The 18,622-nt window shown below is 39.2% G+C and overlaps 1 protein-coding gene across 3 annotated transcripts in view; it reads right to left on the bottom strand.

Moving 5' to 3' along the window:
- Positions 1–5,635: 5,635 nt before the first annotated feature.
- RPP40 (ribonuclease P/MRP subunit p40) overlaps positions 5,636–18,622 on the bottom strand; it is a 13,125-nt gene continuing 138 nt past the window's right edge. The window contains exons 2-9 of one of the 3 annotated variants that reach the window (XM_019005834.2): positions 17,716–17,725; positions 16,570–16,714; positions 14,992–15,060; positions 12,716–12,811; positions 11,452–11,577; positions 8,046–8,244; positions 7,008–7,142; positions 5,636–6,217 (exon numbers count right to left, since the gene is read on the bottom strand). In XM_019005834.2, coding sequence (XP_018861379.1) covers positions 6,019–6,217; positions 7,008–7,142; positions 8,046–8,244; positions 11,452–11,577; positions 12,716–12,811; positions 14,992–15,060; positions 16,570–16,714; positions 17,716–17,725 — 979 coding nt within the window. In that variant the 3' untranslated portion in view covers positions 5,636–6,018. Of the gene's footprint in view, positions 6,218–7,007; positions 7,143–8,045; positions 8,245–11,451; positions 11,578–12,715; positions 12,812–14,991; positions 15,061–16,569; positions 16,715–17,056; positions 18,030–18,304; positions 18,324–18,622 lie in introns of those variants that run through there. The other 2 variants (XM_019005833.2, XM_015620083.3) reach the window with 2 other exon arrangements.

Here is an 18,622-nt window from a genome sequence, read left to right as displayed (position 1 = left end):
ACAGCCTTGCCTTAAGCGGAGTAAACCCCATCCCACTTCCTTCACTTACAGCACCCTCCAGGGCAGGTGGAGGAAAAATAGAACTGGTTTTGTCCTGAAGCCCTGGCCAAAATCACCCGGCTCTGATTAGCAGTCTTCAGAGGAAAATGGATGTGGCAAGCACCAATTCCAGGTTCTGAGTTAAATTCTGTGAACACTAAATGGTAACCTATGGCTCTCTGAGTGCTTTGCAAAGCAAGGAGCATCTCTGAGGCTGTTGCACTGAATGGGAAAGTGTCAGAGCAGCACAGAACTGCCGAGCTATTTGTAGAAGGTCAGCCAGCAATTTGTTACCAGGGCTACAAGTAAAACCCAGAAGTCTCTACCACTGCACTTCAGGCACCCTCCTCTTTCTATCTCAAACTGTCTGTCCTCAAGTCCTGTCCTACCCCCGCAAAAAAACCCAACCAAAAAACCTCTATCAATTTTCCATTTCCACCAGTGCAGGCTGCACTAGAATCCAAAAGAGCACTGTAATTCTTCACACTGTTTCCCAGCTAGTGTAGGCAGCTCACTACCCAGCACACTCACTTTTCTGCACCTCTCTGTTCTGAGAAGAAGAGGAAATGTTCTTTGTGGGGCTAAGTATCCAACTTGAAGGCTGTCAATGCTATTGGGAAATTAAATATCATAAACACCACAATGGTCTGCTTTTTTAAAGTCTTCAAAACTCTGTAGGGACTGCTGCTTTTTACAGATATAATCTGAGGGTGCTTATATAATTTTAAATACTTAATTCATGGAACCTGCAAATCCATACACTGAATTGCTAAATGCCAGCTATTCCTATTGACCTTTAAGATCAGGGCAGGCACAGAGGTTCCATGAGTCCCAGACTGTGATTCTCAAGTATTTAACATGAGAGATGCAAGTCATGCCATCCTGAACAGCAGCACAGACGTCAGTGACACCAGGAATACACCACCACCTTCCTGTCAAATCAGTCACAAGTACATGATACGGCATTTAAGTCAATTATGGGATACAAATTATACCTAACAGTCACAAAGCTCAAAAATACGTGAGCATATTTAAATAATTTCATGTGGCTACAACACCTTTTTCTGACACCAGGAGAGCTAAAGATGGATTTGGTATCTGATCAAAAAACAGGCACAAGGACCAGTGTATCACTGCTGGGTTTTGTGTCTGCTCTGCAAAAGCTGACCATTTAAATTCTTCATTCCCACCAGTAACAAAGAAGAAAACTCTCTTCATAAATAGGAATTGGTATTGTCCAAATGACAGAGTAGTGCCCAGCTTGTTAAGGATTTTATTCCATGCCAAACTACAAAAAGTTTTGGAAATTGCTTTGTAGTAGCACTAGCTTCCTGTGGAGTCTCAAGATAAAGCCTTTTAAAAAATGCATACTCCTTCTGGCAGCACTGAATAGGGCTCAAAACTTCAACAGTGACAAAATTATAAATACTTGTCTTCATCATAAATCAATAAATGTGCTGTTATTCAACAGTAACTACACAATAAAATGTACTTTGCATTCTCTGTAGCCCTACTGACAGATGATGCAGAAAGGCTTTTGTATCTATAGAACCTGGACATCTGCCTTAATATTAATATTATTAAAAATATATATCTATATTTTACAGTGGGGTGGGTAGGGTGCAGAAGAGCCTATCCCACTGCTTAGGATATTCTTCAATTACCCAAGTCAAAGACATCCATATTCTAATAACTAAATTGTTCTAAGAAAGCCTCCTAAAAGAAACTTGCCTTAGCCAAGGCTCCCTGCTCTTTGCTTTCTGGAAAGCTGAAAACTGCTCAAGGTCATTTTAGCTCCCTCTTTTTGCTCCTGTATACAGCTGCATTAAAATAAGTACTGTTCAGTAGTGCTGGAAGCTACTTCCAAGGGTGAAACAGAGGCCACTGCTTTATAAGAAGTTGCCTTAGTTTATAGTAGATATTTCTGAAGTTCTTGTTACTATTCAGAAGGTGGTGGTTTTTTAATTGCCAGCTAATTGAATTAGTCTCCAGTTTTGGTCTTTAAGCTCCACTCTGAATAAAAATGATAAAGAGAAACAGTTCAAGCATGTTCCAGTATAGCTGCCACATTAAAACAGAGTCAATTTCTTGCATTAATCTTTAATTAACAGCATCAGAGGAACTATAATCTAGTAGCTAGAGTACTGGACTAGCTACAAAGAGCCTTCATTCTAATCCCAGACCAGCTGCTGATTTGCTATCCATCTCCCATGAGAAGGGGAAGAGAAACACCCCTCTAAGTTCTCCTTTATGTCTTTTGTCTGCCTTGCCATTTCTTTTTGTAGTAGCTGTAGCAGGGGCACTCCCTGCATGAGCAAAACTCCACCGTGGCTCTGCAGCACTGGGTGAGCAGCCCAGCTGCTAATTGCAATTAACAACAACATCAGCGGAGTCTTGTCCTACCAGAGCCTTGACCTATCTCAAGATGGTTGCAAATTTTTGGCATTTCTGTAACTTCTCTGTAAACCAAAGAGAGGCAGCCTGTAGCAAGGAATAATTAAAGCACACGAATTACTTCCAACAAGAACATTATGGTCAATCTTTGTGAAAACTTCCTTACTTATTTTGCATAATTGCTATGCAAACCCCAGGCTGATGAGATCCGAACTTGGCTTTTTTTTCCAGTCATCCAAATTTACATATTGACTAGCTTCTCCAAAATGGATATTTCCCAGTAAATGACAGCATGATGCAACCAGAGGAGAGTTGGTGTTTCTCTTTCATTAAGCTCTGTCACCTCCCTTTCAAGCTGCCTTAGATGAGCACAGGTTCTTATCTCTCCTGCATTCCCCGAACTCCACCTGTGCCAAGTCTTGCTGTTTTCCCTCTTCGAGCACAGCAGCTCTGGAATCTGAGAAAGAAATTTCTCTTTCACATCTTTATCTCTACTTTTCTCAGAGTCCCCTCATGCTAATATTCCTTCCCAAACACAACCATCAATGGTGGTACTATTACCATCATTAGTCTCCCACTCTTCCCAAAGGGATGCACACCTTTATGGGGTACATACCTCTATTTTTCCAGACAGGTTTCTGATTCAGGCAGCATTTGCAAACCAAAAAGGCAGATATGTTCTATTCAGAGTGATTTTGTGTAACACATGTTATCCAACTACCTCAGCTTTAATCTTCCTTTGTCAACAAGAAAGTTTGTCCTCTATTTGTTCCACACCCACCAATCTAGGAACACACAAAAACACTTAGTCAAATACAGTGTGCCTGGAAAAGCACGTGGTCTTTGTGGCCCATTCCCAGAGGGTTCTGCTACCTCCCCAGTAACTTCTCAACAAAATTCCCTCTCCATCCAGCACCAGAGAGGCAGGACTGCACAGCTCAGTAGAAAAGTTGAGGTTAAAGCAGAGCAGTTCCCTAGCTCTCAAGGAGTGGCTTATCATTGTCTGCATTCCAGGACAACAAAACCTCTACTTCTCACACAACCAGCTTGCCTCAGGCTTGTCTCTGCATTCAGATATTTGGCTCTCCTTCCTCATCCTAGATAAAACACTCCCCTGAGGCAAATTTTTTTAGTAAGCACTTAGTCGCCTTTGATCTCAAAAGCAGCTGGTGCACAGCTGCTCCCCATTACTTTTGCAGCTCTCAGGAACCTTTTGCATTTTCCTGTCCTCCCTCACAGGCAGGCACACAGGGCAAGAACATCACCAGCAACCATCTTTCATTCTAAGGCAAAAGCTTTTATCTCCATCTCACGTGCCCTGCCCAGTTCCTCCTTGAACTACTGCCCACCTGGCTCAGCCTCAGATCTTCCCTCCTAATGGTATCCCCAAACATGTGAGCAATGCCCTCCTATTCTTCTTCTCAGCAAGGGTTTCCTCCATGCTTGGGAGTCTCCTGGGGAGACACAGTAATCTGTCTGATGTACAGATGGTAAAGAACAGGCTGCTGTACCTCCTCCCAGGAAAAAAATATTCCCTCGGGTTCATTGTTTTTGCAGGAGGTAAGATAGGAGTGAATTCCACCCTAGTTTTTCTTCTCTCCAACTACAGAATCCACCAAGCACCCTGTCCTTGGAGGTGAGTCCATGCTAGGAAGCATGGATTTGGTTAGCACAGTATCACCTCACGGAGCCTTAGACCAACTGCAGTGTCTATTAACAGCATGAGGTCTTTCAATTTTACTTTATGCCAGTTTAAGGAAAATAGGAGAAAGCTAGAAACCAACCCAGCATCTCAAGTTACAGGATTCACACAGTATTTCATCCCTTCCTTAGCTGCAAAAGCCATTTGAAACCACCACCAGCATGGACTGTAGGATGCAGCACAACCACTACAACACTGAGCTTTGACAAATGCTTGCAGTCCATTTCCTACCTACACAGGAGGTGAAGATAACTCCTGACCAAACTGCTGGGATTTCCCTACACATCCACAAGGCAAAAAAAAAAGGAAAATTAAACTTAATATTCACATGCTGAGGAGAACTGGAGGCTGAAATCCTTTTACTCACCTTACCCTCCAGAATGGTCTCACTGAGGCAATCACTGTGAACCCACCAGCACTTCAGCAGCTCCTTCTCCCACCAAGGAGCCCAACCTACTCTTGCAATCAAACACTCATTAGAAAAATCACTTCACCTGGTTCTACTGCTGCCACTCCAGAGGAAAGTCCCACAGCTGCTTCTGGAACCACTATGGGAAGCAAACCCACCCATACAAGTGGGTTTTGTTTTTGTTTTTTTTTTTCCTCAAGCAGTATATATTACACTTGTGTTTATGCCTACATACACTATTGAGGAAAAGGTTTTACTAGAATCTGGTGGAAAGATTATCACATTCACAGGGCCTACATTTAGTAGCTCTGAAGCTACAAACTTCAATTTTCCATAAAAATTTAGGAATTTTAACTTTGTATTAGCATTTTTGCTACAGGTGTAGCCTCCAGGAAGGCTCAAGTCAAAACTCGACCTTCTGGCCAAGAGGAAAAAGGAAGATGCTTCTTGTTATTAGTTTATGAAAGTCCATTAATTCCTCAACAGACACTTTCAAACTTCAGTTTTAGCACTGCATTGGTACTTTAATGAAGCATACCCACTCCTTAAAACAAACCCCAAATTCCACCTTCCCCAAACCACCATCCACATTTCCATGGATTTCAACAGGAGTAGCGTGGGCTCTTTATAGCTGCCTATGGTCTCAGCATTACTACTTGTTGTTAATGAGACCTGTTTCACATCAAGTGCATTGTGTGAGGGCATGTCCACAGCATTCTTCCCAGAAATGTGTCTGCAGTAACATCACAGTGGGACTCAGCTCCACGAGTTGCCCTGTAAGCAAGAACCACACCCTCCTTTTGAGAGTAGAGACTGTGTGTGTGTAGGTCAATCAAGAAAGGAAACAGCAGACTTTTACATCACTGTCATTAACATACTTCTGTTTTTATGGAAGCATAACCAACTGTGATCTGCAAAATCAGGGGTGCAGGTCAGTAAGCCATTATTTCCACTTTTCATGGGTGCTCCTCCCAGTGCCACACACCTTCTCCTCACCTTTATTCTCCTAACCCCTACCAAATCAGGGAGAACACATCTCCCCCTTTGATTTTTTTGCTAGCATGCAAGCTGAAGTATCTTAAAGAGGGATATAAAGGTTTTGCAGATCTTTAATGTAAATAAATAAAACAATCCCAAAGTGGGCTTTCCTGTCAAATATTTTAGCTAGCAATCTGTTAAGATAACTTTCAAATTCCAAATTTGCTCCTGGAAAAGAGGACTACCTACAGTCAATTCCTGAGAAAAACTCTCAAAAACTTTTCCTCAAAGCTGTGAAGTTTTGTGATGTTTTTCAGAAGGCATTGTATGACAGTGAAGAAACAAAAATCTATTCCTTCCATTGGCTACAAATAACAAAAATATGAACAGTCTCTTAGTACTTAATCTGTTACATAACTACATGTATAAAAAATATTTTATTAATTTTCTGTCAGTAACAAGGGATTATTAGAGAACTTCTGCTGTGGACATAGCTTTATGGAGGACAATCATCATGAGCTCCTACAGCCATCTGAAGCCAGTAATCCAGATTTCTAAAAATGACAAAGTTGTACAAGTTCTCTCCTCCTTTGTGGAAACCATGTTCACTTTCTCTCCAGGAGACAGGGCTGTCTGCAAAGCCATGCACAGTTAAGGTCAGCCAATACGCCAGTTTTGGTTCACCAAAATAGCAACTGCAAGCAAGAAGACAAGATAATCAGTGATTATAATGGAATAGGCAGCACATTCAAGTCTACAGTATAAAGTAAAACAATCAAAGACACACTTTAGTGAAAATTTATTAACAGTTAAGAAATTTAGTCCATAATAAATAAGCTCAAAAGAAAATACTCAGAAAAGCTTAGGGAAAAAAGTAAGACTATCTATTATTCCTACCATAGTTTTATACGTGGCAAATCCGCAAGTTGTAGCAATTAGAAAAAGTTCTAAGTTGTAAAGTAGCAATTCTGACTTTGCTACAGGATGCACTGTCTCTCAGAAAATTGAACATTTAATGAGAACAATTGCTATCAGAGAAGAAAAAAGACATTGGAGGAAGTAATGCAGTCTAAGGCTATGCTTGACACAAATACTTTTACCACCAGAGAGGAAATAGATTATGAATAATCAAAACCAGATATTATCCATTCCACATTTTAAAGATGTAGGAGTACCATACAGCCACAGTTTCTTAGAAATTCAGATAAAACCAAAGTCATAACTAGAATACATGGCAGGCTTTTTCAGATTTGAGGCATCCAAAATTGTTTATTATTTTTTATGCTTTTATAATTGTTAATTATAATATTATAATTTATATTTTTTTAATGCTGATGTCTGCTTCCAGCTCATTTCCTAATTAAAAAAAAGTCTTCATTTATATATTTAGCTATTTATTTCCAACTGAAAAGTATTTAAAAGTGATTTCAAATAAGAAGTTTTGAGTACAAGTGTTACAGTAAATGTTATCCTGTCAGCCCTTACCACAGCTGCTCCAATAACTGAATGATCTTCTCAGGAATTATAAAGCCTGTGATTGTGCATAAAAAAGCTTTTTCCACCACTGTGTTGGGCTCAGGACAGCAATAGGTTGATAAGAAGCTGGAGGATTTGTTGTCTCTGGAAGGAAAAAACACATAAAGCAACTGAAATAAATTTGTCTTAAATATTCTATAGAATGTCTTAGTAATCAAAACCTGTACCAAACAAATAGGATCTATGTATAACATCTAAATTAATGCCAAAGTAATTAATGACCAAGCAATCAATACAAAAGATCTCATGGTGCTGTGGATTAATCCTGTAAGCACCCAAACACCACACAGCTGCTCCCTCCCTCACTCCCACCTGAAACTGAAAGGGTAATGGAAGAAAATGCATGGCTTGAGATAAAGACAATTTAATAAGCAGAGGAAAAGGCCCACATGAAAGCAAAGCACACAAAGGATTTAATATTTCCCATGGGCAGCAGACGTGCAGCCATCTCCAGGAAGGCAGGGCTTCTAACTGACTTGGGAAGACAAATGCTGGAACTCCAAACATTTCTCAAACATCCTTGCCCCAGCTTTTTCTGCTGAGCATGTGACCATAACCCATGGTGTGGGATATTCCTCTGCTCAGCTGGGGTTTTCTGTGCTGGCTGGCTTCTCTCCCAGCCTCCTGCCCACCCCCAGCCTCCTCACTGGCAGGGCTGTAGGAGAGACAGAAAAGGGCCTTCAGACTGTGCAAGCCCTGCCCATCAATAGTTAAAACATCCCCTGTTATCAACACTCTTGGTCACAGATCCAAAGCACAGCACCACACCAGTTACTAAGAGGAAAATTATCCCAGCCCAATTCAGTATATATGGGTACCCCTAAAAACACAGATAAAGTAATTCAAGAGTTACAACATTTAACTGCATAAAAGACTCCCCCTTACAAAACACTCTCTGTCTTAATTATTATTAACTATTTCTTAAAATAAATTGTGGCTTCCTTTACTTAAAACAGGTTTGAAGATCAAACAAATTCAAGTACTTACAAGCTGACTTGATTCAAGACAGCACCCAGCCATTCAAACAGCTCCTCTGTACTGCAGGACTCCTCCGGTTTTCCTTGCAGATCATTACTTTGTAACACTGGACACTGCAAGTCCCTTAAGGTGCTGAATGTTATTTTTGGCTTCAGGGCCTGTATTTGGTTTTTTGAAAAGTATGACATCAATGTTGATCCCTCTGCACCTTAACAACACAGTACCACAAACAGCTGTTACGAAACTGCTAAACAAAAGAAGCAGTGAATACATGAAACATTTGTGTATAAACAAAAAAACGCAGTGTGAAACTGCTTGTGTGCTTTTAATCCCTGACAAAACCTTAGAATCTTCAGCTTCCTTATGTTCTTGGAAATAAAAGTTAGTGCAAGATTCAGCAGCTTTGTACAGGTCAGTAAATTTGCTAACTACAAAGCGTAGATTTGCCAATAGAAAATTCAAGCAGAATTAACTGCGTGGGTAATAAAATGAGCTTGTTAACAAGAGGAACTCAGAGTGCTCCTGAAAAGGAACAGACAAAATGGAGCAGGAACATCATCTCTGAACAGCACTTTCCCTGAATAATGGAAAAGTGAGCATGTGATATTAGGTTTTAGAACAGATTTATCAATAATGTTAGGAGAAATTACAGAATAATCTGGAGCATAAGGACTGAAGCGAGAGGAAAGAGGATAAAGAAATAAAAATACATCACAAATATCACTTCCTAGAAGAATAAACTCACCCCCACCCCCTACTCCCTGGTAACCCTTCAAATGCAGTATGGCTCTAAGAGTTAAACGCACTTTGATGGACTTGTGGGAAAGTACTAGTAAGAGATCCAAAACAGCAGGTACCTAGATTAAAAAACTAACCTAAGCAGGCATATTTTAAGTATAGAGATATGACCAACTTGCTTTTGAAGGAGGAAGGTAATTGACATGGGATAAATTATCCTAAATTTCAAATTCCAGATAATGTGTGCTATTTTCAAAAAGTAAAAATGGGTGTCTAGGAGACCAAGAAATAATGCCTTACTCATGAAAAGTCTGAAGTGCAGAGCAATATCTAAATACCACAGGAAAGGCACATGTAAACAGCAGAAATTCAAGAACAGGGTAGAGCACACTGTGGAATACTATATATAAAATTTTCTATCAGAAAATATGGACTGCCTAAAGTCTAATCAGCCATATTTATGTCATCAAGGACAATCATTTGGGGAAGTGGAAAAAGGAGGGTTGAGCTCATCTTTTTTTTTTAGAGATTCCTCTTCAAAAAAAAAAGGTTACTCCAAAGGGCACAGTGACAAAGACAGGCAGTCACTGAATTCTTCTTAATGTAGTATTTTCATATACATATATTTAAGTCTGAAGAGTGCCAGAAGAGATGATCTTCCCTACATTCTATTGGCATTTGTTAGCCCAACAGGTTCAAAGAACATATAATGTTGCCCTAGAATCCCTAGTAAAATTCAGAAAATCATACATTTTACATGTCTGCTGCATGTGTAGCCTAAATGCAGGAAATCTCAAAAACTACAGTCAAGACCCTAACAGAACAATTCCTCTAGCTACAGCACAGCTTTCTATGTTAACAGCAACCAGGCACATCATCAAAGCTTTTCAGAGGGCACTGAACTTCATCCAATAAACACGTGAAATTGTGATAGAAATTACAGCAATAGAAAAAAGATTGTATTGCCTCTGTCATTAAAGACATGAGATGCTCCATATTCCCTTTTCCTGTTCTTCTTGGTGCCAAAACCACAATGTGGGAAAATTGGGTATGAAAACCAAAAATACTACAGTGCTGGCCATAGCAAGAAATACCAGTTATCAGCAGGAAGGCTGAAAGCAGAATGTTCAGAGGACACAGATTCTCTTGACAAAATACAGCCCACTTTTTCCTTACAGCAAACCTACACAATGTCTCATATCTATTAATAAAAACCTATAAAAGTTTTATTTTTGTCAGTACTAAGGAACTAATGGTCTTTTGTGTGTTATGAGGACAAGATTCTTGCACAGAAAGGCATTCAGATTTAATTCTATATTCAGGAAATTACTGACCTGACCTGTTTTAGGGAGGTAAGAAAGTGAGGAAAAAACATGCTATTCTCCCTGAACACTGTTAACATGGGCAGCAGCAACAAACATAAGAAAAATAGAGGCCCTAGAGGCGTTTTGCTCTCTGTCCAGGATCAATAAATCCAAGCAAGCTGAGCGTGAAGATCTGCCACCTCAGCTGGATTTATGTCACCATTTATGGTAGCAACAGCCTTCACTGTGCCTCTTTCCTGAAGATTACAAGGACGGGAATTGCAAGCCTTTAAACAATTTCTGCATGACAAACAAGGAAGCATCCTTGTCATATGATTGTACTTAGAAAGGGGGAGGGAAACATGAAGGAATAAAGTGAAACATGGGACACTCCTAAGGGAGCTTGTAAGCAGCTTCCATTTCTCAGATCAGTTAACTCCTTCTCAGACTTGGCCTTCAAGAGCCAGGAAAAATGAACAATATAAAGAGGAGATGGGAAAGCATTCTCAGGGACCTTTCTAATATCCCTTCTCCTTAGTGTGGAGACTTAAAGCAAAATAACACCAAAAGCTACACATCTGTGATGAAGAAAACCATGTTTTTCAGTACAGACACTTGCAGTTTTCATCAGTTCTATGCAAATGTTACATATCCCCACATACAGTCTGTTCTGGGGTAATACAGACAATGGGGGACTTTGAAAAATTTCCCTCAGAGGAGGAAGAATACTTGAGACCAGAAGAAAAAAAATGTAATTAGAAAACACTAGATAAACAAATACTAGAAGATTATTTGAGACAGTACCATTTCTTATAGCAACCTTTTATTTGGTTCCAAGCTCAAACAAATACTTGAGAATAAAGTGATCAAACAGTACTCTGTGCTCTGTGTATCTGGGTGCATGGCACAACATGTAAACAGGGAATCTGAACATGTCCTGTAACTACTGAGGAAATCAAAGTTCCCCATCCCAAGTATGTAACTAGATACATAACTTATGTGTATTAATAAAAATTAAAAAACAAAAAAAAAATTATTATTGATAATAGTAAGGTATGTCACAAATTTATAAAGAAGATGCAGCAAGATCTAATAGGCAAAGTTTTGCCAGAAAGCCTGGATAACATAGAGAAAGGAAATTATCTCCTATGAATCACTGCTGTGTTCCTGAACTGAGATGTTCTGTGCACAGGAAGTAACATCCTCCCCACCCCAAACAAATAAACAAACAAAAAATCCCACCTATATGCATCTTAATATAACTTTTCCCTCCACTGAAAATGTATTTGGACAATCAATAGAAAAATAAGGAAACTAAAAATATTTGGACCTCATGGCAGTTGTATTTTAGTTTTACATTTAGTTTTTATTACCTGTATTATACCAAGCCAGTAGGAAGTCAAATTCTAAAGGTTTCTTTTCTTTCAAGGCCCAAAGCACTCTGTTATGTTTCTTGCTCTCAGGGTGAAAGCCAGCATCAGTCAAGTCAATAGTGATAACTGCAAAAAATGCACAATAGCTATTAGTATCCAGTTGAAACAAATTTTATTATTAAATTAGAAGAGCACAAAGAAACCAAAGATCATTAAACTTCTTCTTTACAGCTACAGAATCTTTACAAAGAATTTGATTATGCAAATACAACTCCCCATTATATAAATAAATATTTGCCTCCTGCTGTCCTTATTTTGATATAATCTGGAACTGCTTCCTAGTGACTAGAGGGACAAATTCCTCTTGAAATGGCACTGACATAAGTCCCTGAACAGTGCCTTAAAAATATCTTGGTAGTTAGGCAAGCTACTAGTAAAAATAAAAACATAAACTAGAATTTCTAACAACAAAAGTCATGTATACAGCAATGACACTTTTTCAATAGGTTGGCTTTTCCTAGGTAAATTGTCCCATGGATAAGTTATATTTACTTTTCAAATGGAAATTTCATTATACATTCTGATGATCAGAATGGTAAAATGATGTCCCATATTGCCAAAACACTTACTAGAGATGACAAGTTTCCCTTCCTAATGGTTTTACGTAACTATACCTCTCAGCTGCTGCAAATTCCCATACATTTGAGATGTACAGTGTTCATGTTTGGGTATTTTTATTTCCTTAAAAGACAAATTAATAAAATTCATACTCAAGATGTCTCCTCTGCAGCTGTTAAAAAATTATGTTTTTCAAGTACTTGGTACATGGAGATTACCATTTTCAATGTGTGAAACATAGCACAATTCTCCCTTTCAAGCATGCAGTCTTGGGTGAGGCTCTTCACTGATTCTGTCCAGTGAACACATTTTAAATACCTCCTTAATGAGTTTAAAATTTTTTGACTTAAATCAGAAAGTATAGACACTATGCAGAGTATGCAAAAATTCTTGAGTCCCATATCACTCCAGTAGAAACAATGAGAACGCCTGAAATTAAAATTTTATAGAGTACTGCATTTGTGTCCTTAAAGCTGCTTTACTACTTGGATAAAAAGTACTTTCTCTCTTGTATTTGCATCTGGAAAAATATAGCCTAGACAACAATTTTAGTGAAATTTTAATTTAACTTAATTTTAGTGAAAGGGAAGTTTAAGCATCCTAACAAGGTGCTTCTTAAATAAGCCCTGTTTATATAAATACTTACTATATCTCATTACTTTTTTGCCTGAATACCGAGAAGGACGACCTTGCAGTCCAAGTTCCTCATAAGTATCCTTATCCACTGACAGAATTAGTTTACCTATAAACAAAAAAAATTATAGTATAAATAATCTTCTACTTGGTTCCCTTTGAAGTCTTTTGAGAACTGTATACCTTTCACAACGTTAGCTTCGGATCAATGGTATTACTAATGTAATGCAGACTCCTTAGTTCCAGTTAAATGGATTACCAGATTAATCCTTAAAAAAAAAAAAGGTTATAACTCAATTATTCTTTTTTTATCAAAGAGGTCTTGTGAACTAGAGTAAGCAAAGCATAACATTATTCCTGAGATAATCAGCTTTTTTACTGTACTACTCAGTTCATTGTCTCCATCTTTCCTCCACTCATCCTCCACCACTTGCTGCGTCATATAGCTGAGCACTACATTGCACAAGGGCCTGATTTAGTAAACATTCATGCTCAACATGCACTGCTCAACTAAATAAACAAAAGCAGTTCCTCCAAGTCCAGTGGGACTACTAACACTGAGTAAACTATGCTTGTTAGCCATGAGCTGATACATGCTGGAACAACTCTGCTTCTGTGCTCATAACCCAGATCTGGCGGCTGCTGCTGCTTGGTACAGAGCTTCACACAACAGCCCGCTCTCTGCCACAGTCCTTGGGTTCTACTGCACAAGTAACAGCACAGCACAGAGCACAAACAAGACTGAAGAGGAAGAGTTCAGACAGTGACATGGCCAGGAACTGTAACACTGTCTCTGCAGTACTTGCTTGTAACACCTGTATCACACAAACTCCATCGCTATCAAGTATCCATTTTGCCAGGACTGTGCTAACAGACGCTTAAAAGAATTCTCCTGAACAATCTGAATTTACTCATGCCCTCAAGGGCACCTGTCATATTACAGTTTCATAGCCTAGAGGCCAAATAGACCAGTTTGTATTTCTATTATCTCTTATATACTCTTAAACAGAGATAAGACAATGTAATTGAAGCTCAAAATAGCTTCATTTTCTCACCTGAGATGCTGGACATTTTATAATGCCATCTCATAAAACTGCGATGCATTTGAAATAGACTTTTAACATGTTACACAGTTCCTAGGGAATCACAGAATCCTCATAGAATCATCAAAGGGTTTGGGTTGGAAGGCACAGTAAAATCACTCAGTTCCAACTACCCTGCCAGGGGCAGGAACACCTTCCACTTTTGAGGTTCCTCAAAGCCCCATCCAACCTGGCCTTAAAGACTTCCAGGGATGGGGGACCACAACTTCTCTGGGCAACTTGTTCCAGCACCCTGCCATCCTCACAGTAAAGACTTTTTTGCTAATATCCAATCTAACCCTGTTGGGGGGCGACACTGGTATTTGGGTTCCTCTACCCAGGACTAAGACTGACAAGAGAGAGGCTACTTTCTTGTGTTGGGACTTGGTTGTTTATTCTTTCCTTATCTCTATATTACATATATACAGAGTACAAGGAGCTACATACACTAAGACAGAGAGGTGCAAAATGGCTAATGAAGAGCTTCTTTAAGGTCTCTCATATGTCTATTTGTCCAATTAACAAATGGCAAGTAAGTTATTTTGCTTAGTGACCCAATGACCCGACACCTGTGTGCTGCACTGCAGCATTTATCAAAAAATTTACCCAAAAATCCCTAGAAGAAGGAGATGAAGAGGGAATAAGAAGAAAAACACGACAACACCCTAATTCCTCCTAAATCTCGTCTCTTATTTAGTAAAATAGCTTAAACCTTGAACTCTAACTTTCTTACCCAGTGACCCAAAAAAACTATCTAACCCACACACTCACATTCCCACTTTCTCTACTTAACTTCAACAGCTGTCTCCATGGTGTTATGTGAAACTTAGTGCTCTCTTGGGTGTACCAGACCCAAGGAGGTCTGGTAGACCAGCAGGAAACAAGAAGTTGGAATGCAACGTTTTCATAAAAATGATTATGGTTGAAGCACTGACAATCTGACTATACATAAGCAAAGCTGATTTTTAGTGTTTTTTTTTAATTTCCATTAGATTAAATAAACAGTTTAACAGTATGAATGAAAAAAAGAGCTAAAACTAGTATTTTTTCAAACTCACACATATTTCTAAGAAAGTCGGCAAGTACAGTAAGCATTATTTTCCAGTTTACATCATTCCAAATTAAAAAAAAAAAAAGTAAAAATAAATAGGAACAACACAGACCACAATTGACACATATTACTTAAACCAAAACAAATCCTCCATACCATTTGGTAGCAGAGCTGCAGTATTATCTTGATCAATTTTTGTCCTATAGGTAAGTGCGTAGCATGAACCTTTAACAGTAAAGCAGAAAAACATGAGATTACACAGTCTGTAAAGACAGACATGACAAGATAAAAATTCACTTCAAGACAACCAAACATGAAACATCATTTGAATCACACTTGTGTTTTCATCAACTTTCTTCCACCTTCTCAAGCAAAATGGCATTGTTATTATTTCTATAAACCCTGTTCTGACAATATTTTAAAGAACCTATAATAGGGATAATGTTAATAATATGCCCCAATATGAAAACATTTTCTTTCCTTCCACCTGTGACTCTCCCCAGTCAGCAAATGGAAAACCCAATTTCTTCTCAGACGTATTTTTATTACCAGTTCACACAAAGACAAGGTGGAAGATTACTAAAATATTACTAAATAATTTTGTCACATTATCTGCCACTAATTGATTTTGTTTTTTAAAATACAAGTGTTAGATGCTGTGAACTCTGTGTACAAATGTTGCATTGCTTCCATAACACTACTGGCATAAGAAACATTAATGAGATTGAAGGAAATAAGAAAAGAGTCCCACATTTAGCAAGTAATGGATCTCTTGTTCTCCTGTTTCATGTACATGTTCTCTGTTCTCCTCTCTTTTCTCTGTAATTTTTTTTTCTCTCTGGCTATCAGCTGAAGGGTACAATAGCTATCATAAGCCAAAGGAGCAGGCTCTTGTCGCTAAAAGACACAAAATGATTCACACAAACACTTTTCAGTGTTAGAACAGGAAAGAACCAACTTTTATTCTCTGACTCCAGTATTTACAGATTCTCAACAACGACCAAGGATTGGATAATTAAGTTACCACCTTCCCAAGCACACTGGTCATGCAAAATGTCCATCAAAAGACATTTCTTAGAAGGAATGTGATAAACAACCTATGTTTATAGAACTTTCATGGGAATGTAACTAGAACTAATGAAAACATTATCAGAAGGCTTTAGTTTTCACAGCAACAGGCTCTGCTAGAAGACAACAGCATGGTATGACTATGCAACAGCAAGAAGCTGTATCTTTGCATCCTCTTTGCTCTTAGTGGGTAAGGATGAGCTGTCACAGCTCTCTCAGTGAAAAATAAAAAATAAGGAAGCATATTTTTCTCTTGCCTGCTGTGAAACACAGTTCAGCACAGCCCTGTGTTAAAATATGAAGGAACAAGAAAGGGTGAAGAAAGATTTCTACAGGAATCTGCATAAAGGTGAAGTGCAGAAGAAACAGGTGTGAAGATACATGGAAGCCCTCTTGAAAGCTGGCTTTCAGAATTGAGATAGAATAGGGAGAAATTTATAAGGAACACTCACAGGAGTTTTGGACCCTGTGGGTGTAAACAAATATCACACATGACAAAACAGAAAAAAGCATATAAACAAATTCATGCAGAATTTGCTTAGTACTTTTCCTTCCCTTTCTTTAAAACACTTTTCAGAATAAATAATAATAAGACTCTACAATTTTACTGCACTATAAAAAAAGTACATTACGACTGTGTTTGTTCTGTTCTGATTTCCTCCTTACCTTTCTTCACGAAAGCATCAATGAATTCATGAGCAACCAATTCATGAAGGGGTAAATTCCTCACCAGGTAGTACTCTCCAATATCTGCAACTGTGCTTTTCAGCACTTCAGGTAGCATGCCACATTCCGGGATCAAAAAAGACACCTATTAGGAACACAGCTGTAATGTAAATCCCATCATAAAACACGTTCTGAAAAAAAACCCAACCAAACAAAACAACAAGAAATACAAAAGAAAACCTCTACTTTTCAAAGACCTGTCAGTATATTATATGAAAATGAGATGGAAAAAAATAATATCAGGGTCTTCGAAATATATCAATATTATATCAATATTGTAATATACCAATTTTCATAGTCTGTAGGTACACCAAATACATTATTTGGTGGTTTGGGGTTTGATTTTTTGCTTGTTTGGGGATTTTTTTGAACTTTTTTTTTTTCTATACAATAGTATTTGATGTATTATGTAAATACATGATCTTACACAGCATGAGGTAACAGAAGATCTTGTTTCACATCATTATACATTTAGCTTGATGTTGCACTGGGACACCTCCTTCAGCCCTTGCTGGAGCACTTGTTGAAGCATTTGTAACTAAAAATGTAGGCTAAGAATTTCTGTAATCTTAGCGGAAAAGCAAAGACCAAAGTAGAACCTTTATCTTTTGCTTAAAACCCTTCCTGTACATTTTCCATAGACCAAGAGAACCCTGAAGTCTGGCAGACCAGGTAAAACAAGGTAACATGGGCAAGTATGAACCTTCCCAGGCAGCATAAAGGTCTGTCCACCTGCTCCTCCTTCCATCCCTCAAAAAAACTTCTTTTCCAAAGCTCTTGGAGAACAGGTGTGTATCTCCCTTGGTGAGTGTTCAAGAAAAGTAAGGACTGAAAAACGAGCTGCCTTTCACACCAGTAGGAAACTTTCTGATTAGCTGCTAAAATATGTCTCAGAAGTCAGAAACAGTTAACAATTAGCCCAAAATACAAGGAATGAGAAGGGGGTTATGAAACAAGGTCCTGCCTGATTGCTGCAAAATGTGTAATACCTAAAAACTTTCTTAAGCAAGAATGTTCTTTGATGTTTGGTCTTTGTACACTTTCAAGCCTAATCATCAAGAAGGGAGATTTTCTCCATGAAACAACAGCACAGTTAACGAGCCCTAAGTGAAGTCCAGGTCTCTTTGTTAAAGTTTAGGGCTGGACATGCTTCAGTGATCTCAGACCTAGAGTGAGCTTAACAGTGCTTGGAGAGAAGGATGTACCACTGATAGCGGGCAGAAAGAACGCAGAATTTACAGGCCACAAGGACATTTGGCAGAACTCCCAAGATAAGAATGAAACTTAACAAACCCAGCAACTGTGCTGAATCAGCTCTGAGTGGATAAAAGGCAATTCCGGCAGCTGGGGATCACGGCCACCGACTCACGGACCACCGACCCCAAAGCAGAGAAGGACTGAGCATGCAGATTAATTAGCATGGGAGACTCATTAACCAACAGAAGATAGAATACTAATTAACAAGAGAACCATGTAATCTGTAGCCAATGAACACTAATTCCTGTGTTTGATAAAATGTAGTCAAAAATTTTGAGAGGTGGTGCACTTGATTTGTGGAAAGCTCCGCCTTGCACACCCTGAGCGGAATAAACACTGTCTCCTTTCTAAACTGGAGCCTGCGCCTGTGTCTAGAGAGCTCCTAAAACCGGCACCATCACCTGTCCCACTGGCTCACCCCTCTTGCTCCTCCTGCCCGGTCCTTCACTCCTGGAGGAAGGAAAGAGTTTGTTTCTCCCACGCTGCGCGAGACCACAAACACGATGGGCGCTAATTTGCCTTTTTTTCTCCGCCTCCCCAAAAATGAGGCGCGCGGGCCGGCTCTGGCAAGGACGGAGGAGCCCCGCACAACACCGAGCCCCGGCAACGCGTCCCTGGAGCGGCCGACGGGCACAACCCCGGGGACGGGCGGCGCGGGAGCCTCAGGCAGCTCTGATCTTTCCCTTCCCTTCCCTTCCCTTCCCTTCCCTTCCCTTCCCTTCCCTTCCCTTCCCTT

This window comes from Parus major, chromosome 2 (genome assembly GCF_001522545.3).
Source record: "Parus major isolate Abel chromosome 2, Parus_major1.1, whole genome shotgun sequence".
In the NCBI taxonomy this organism is placed as follows: domain Eukaryota; kingdom Metazoa; phylum Chordata; class Aves; order Passeriformes; family Paridae; genus Parus; species Parus major.
This window is presented reverse-complemented; position numbering and strand designations above follow the sequence as displayed.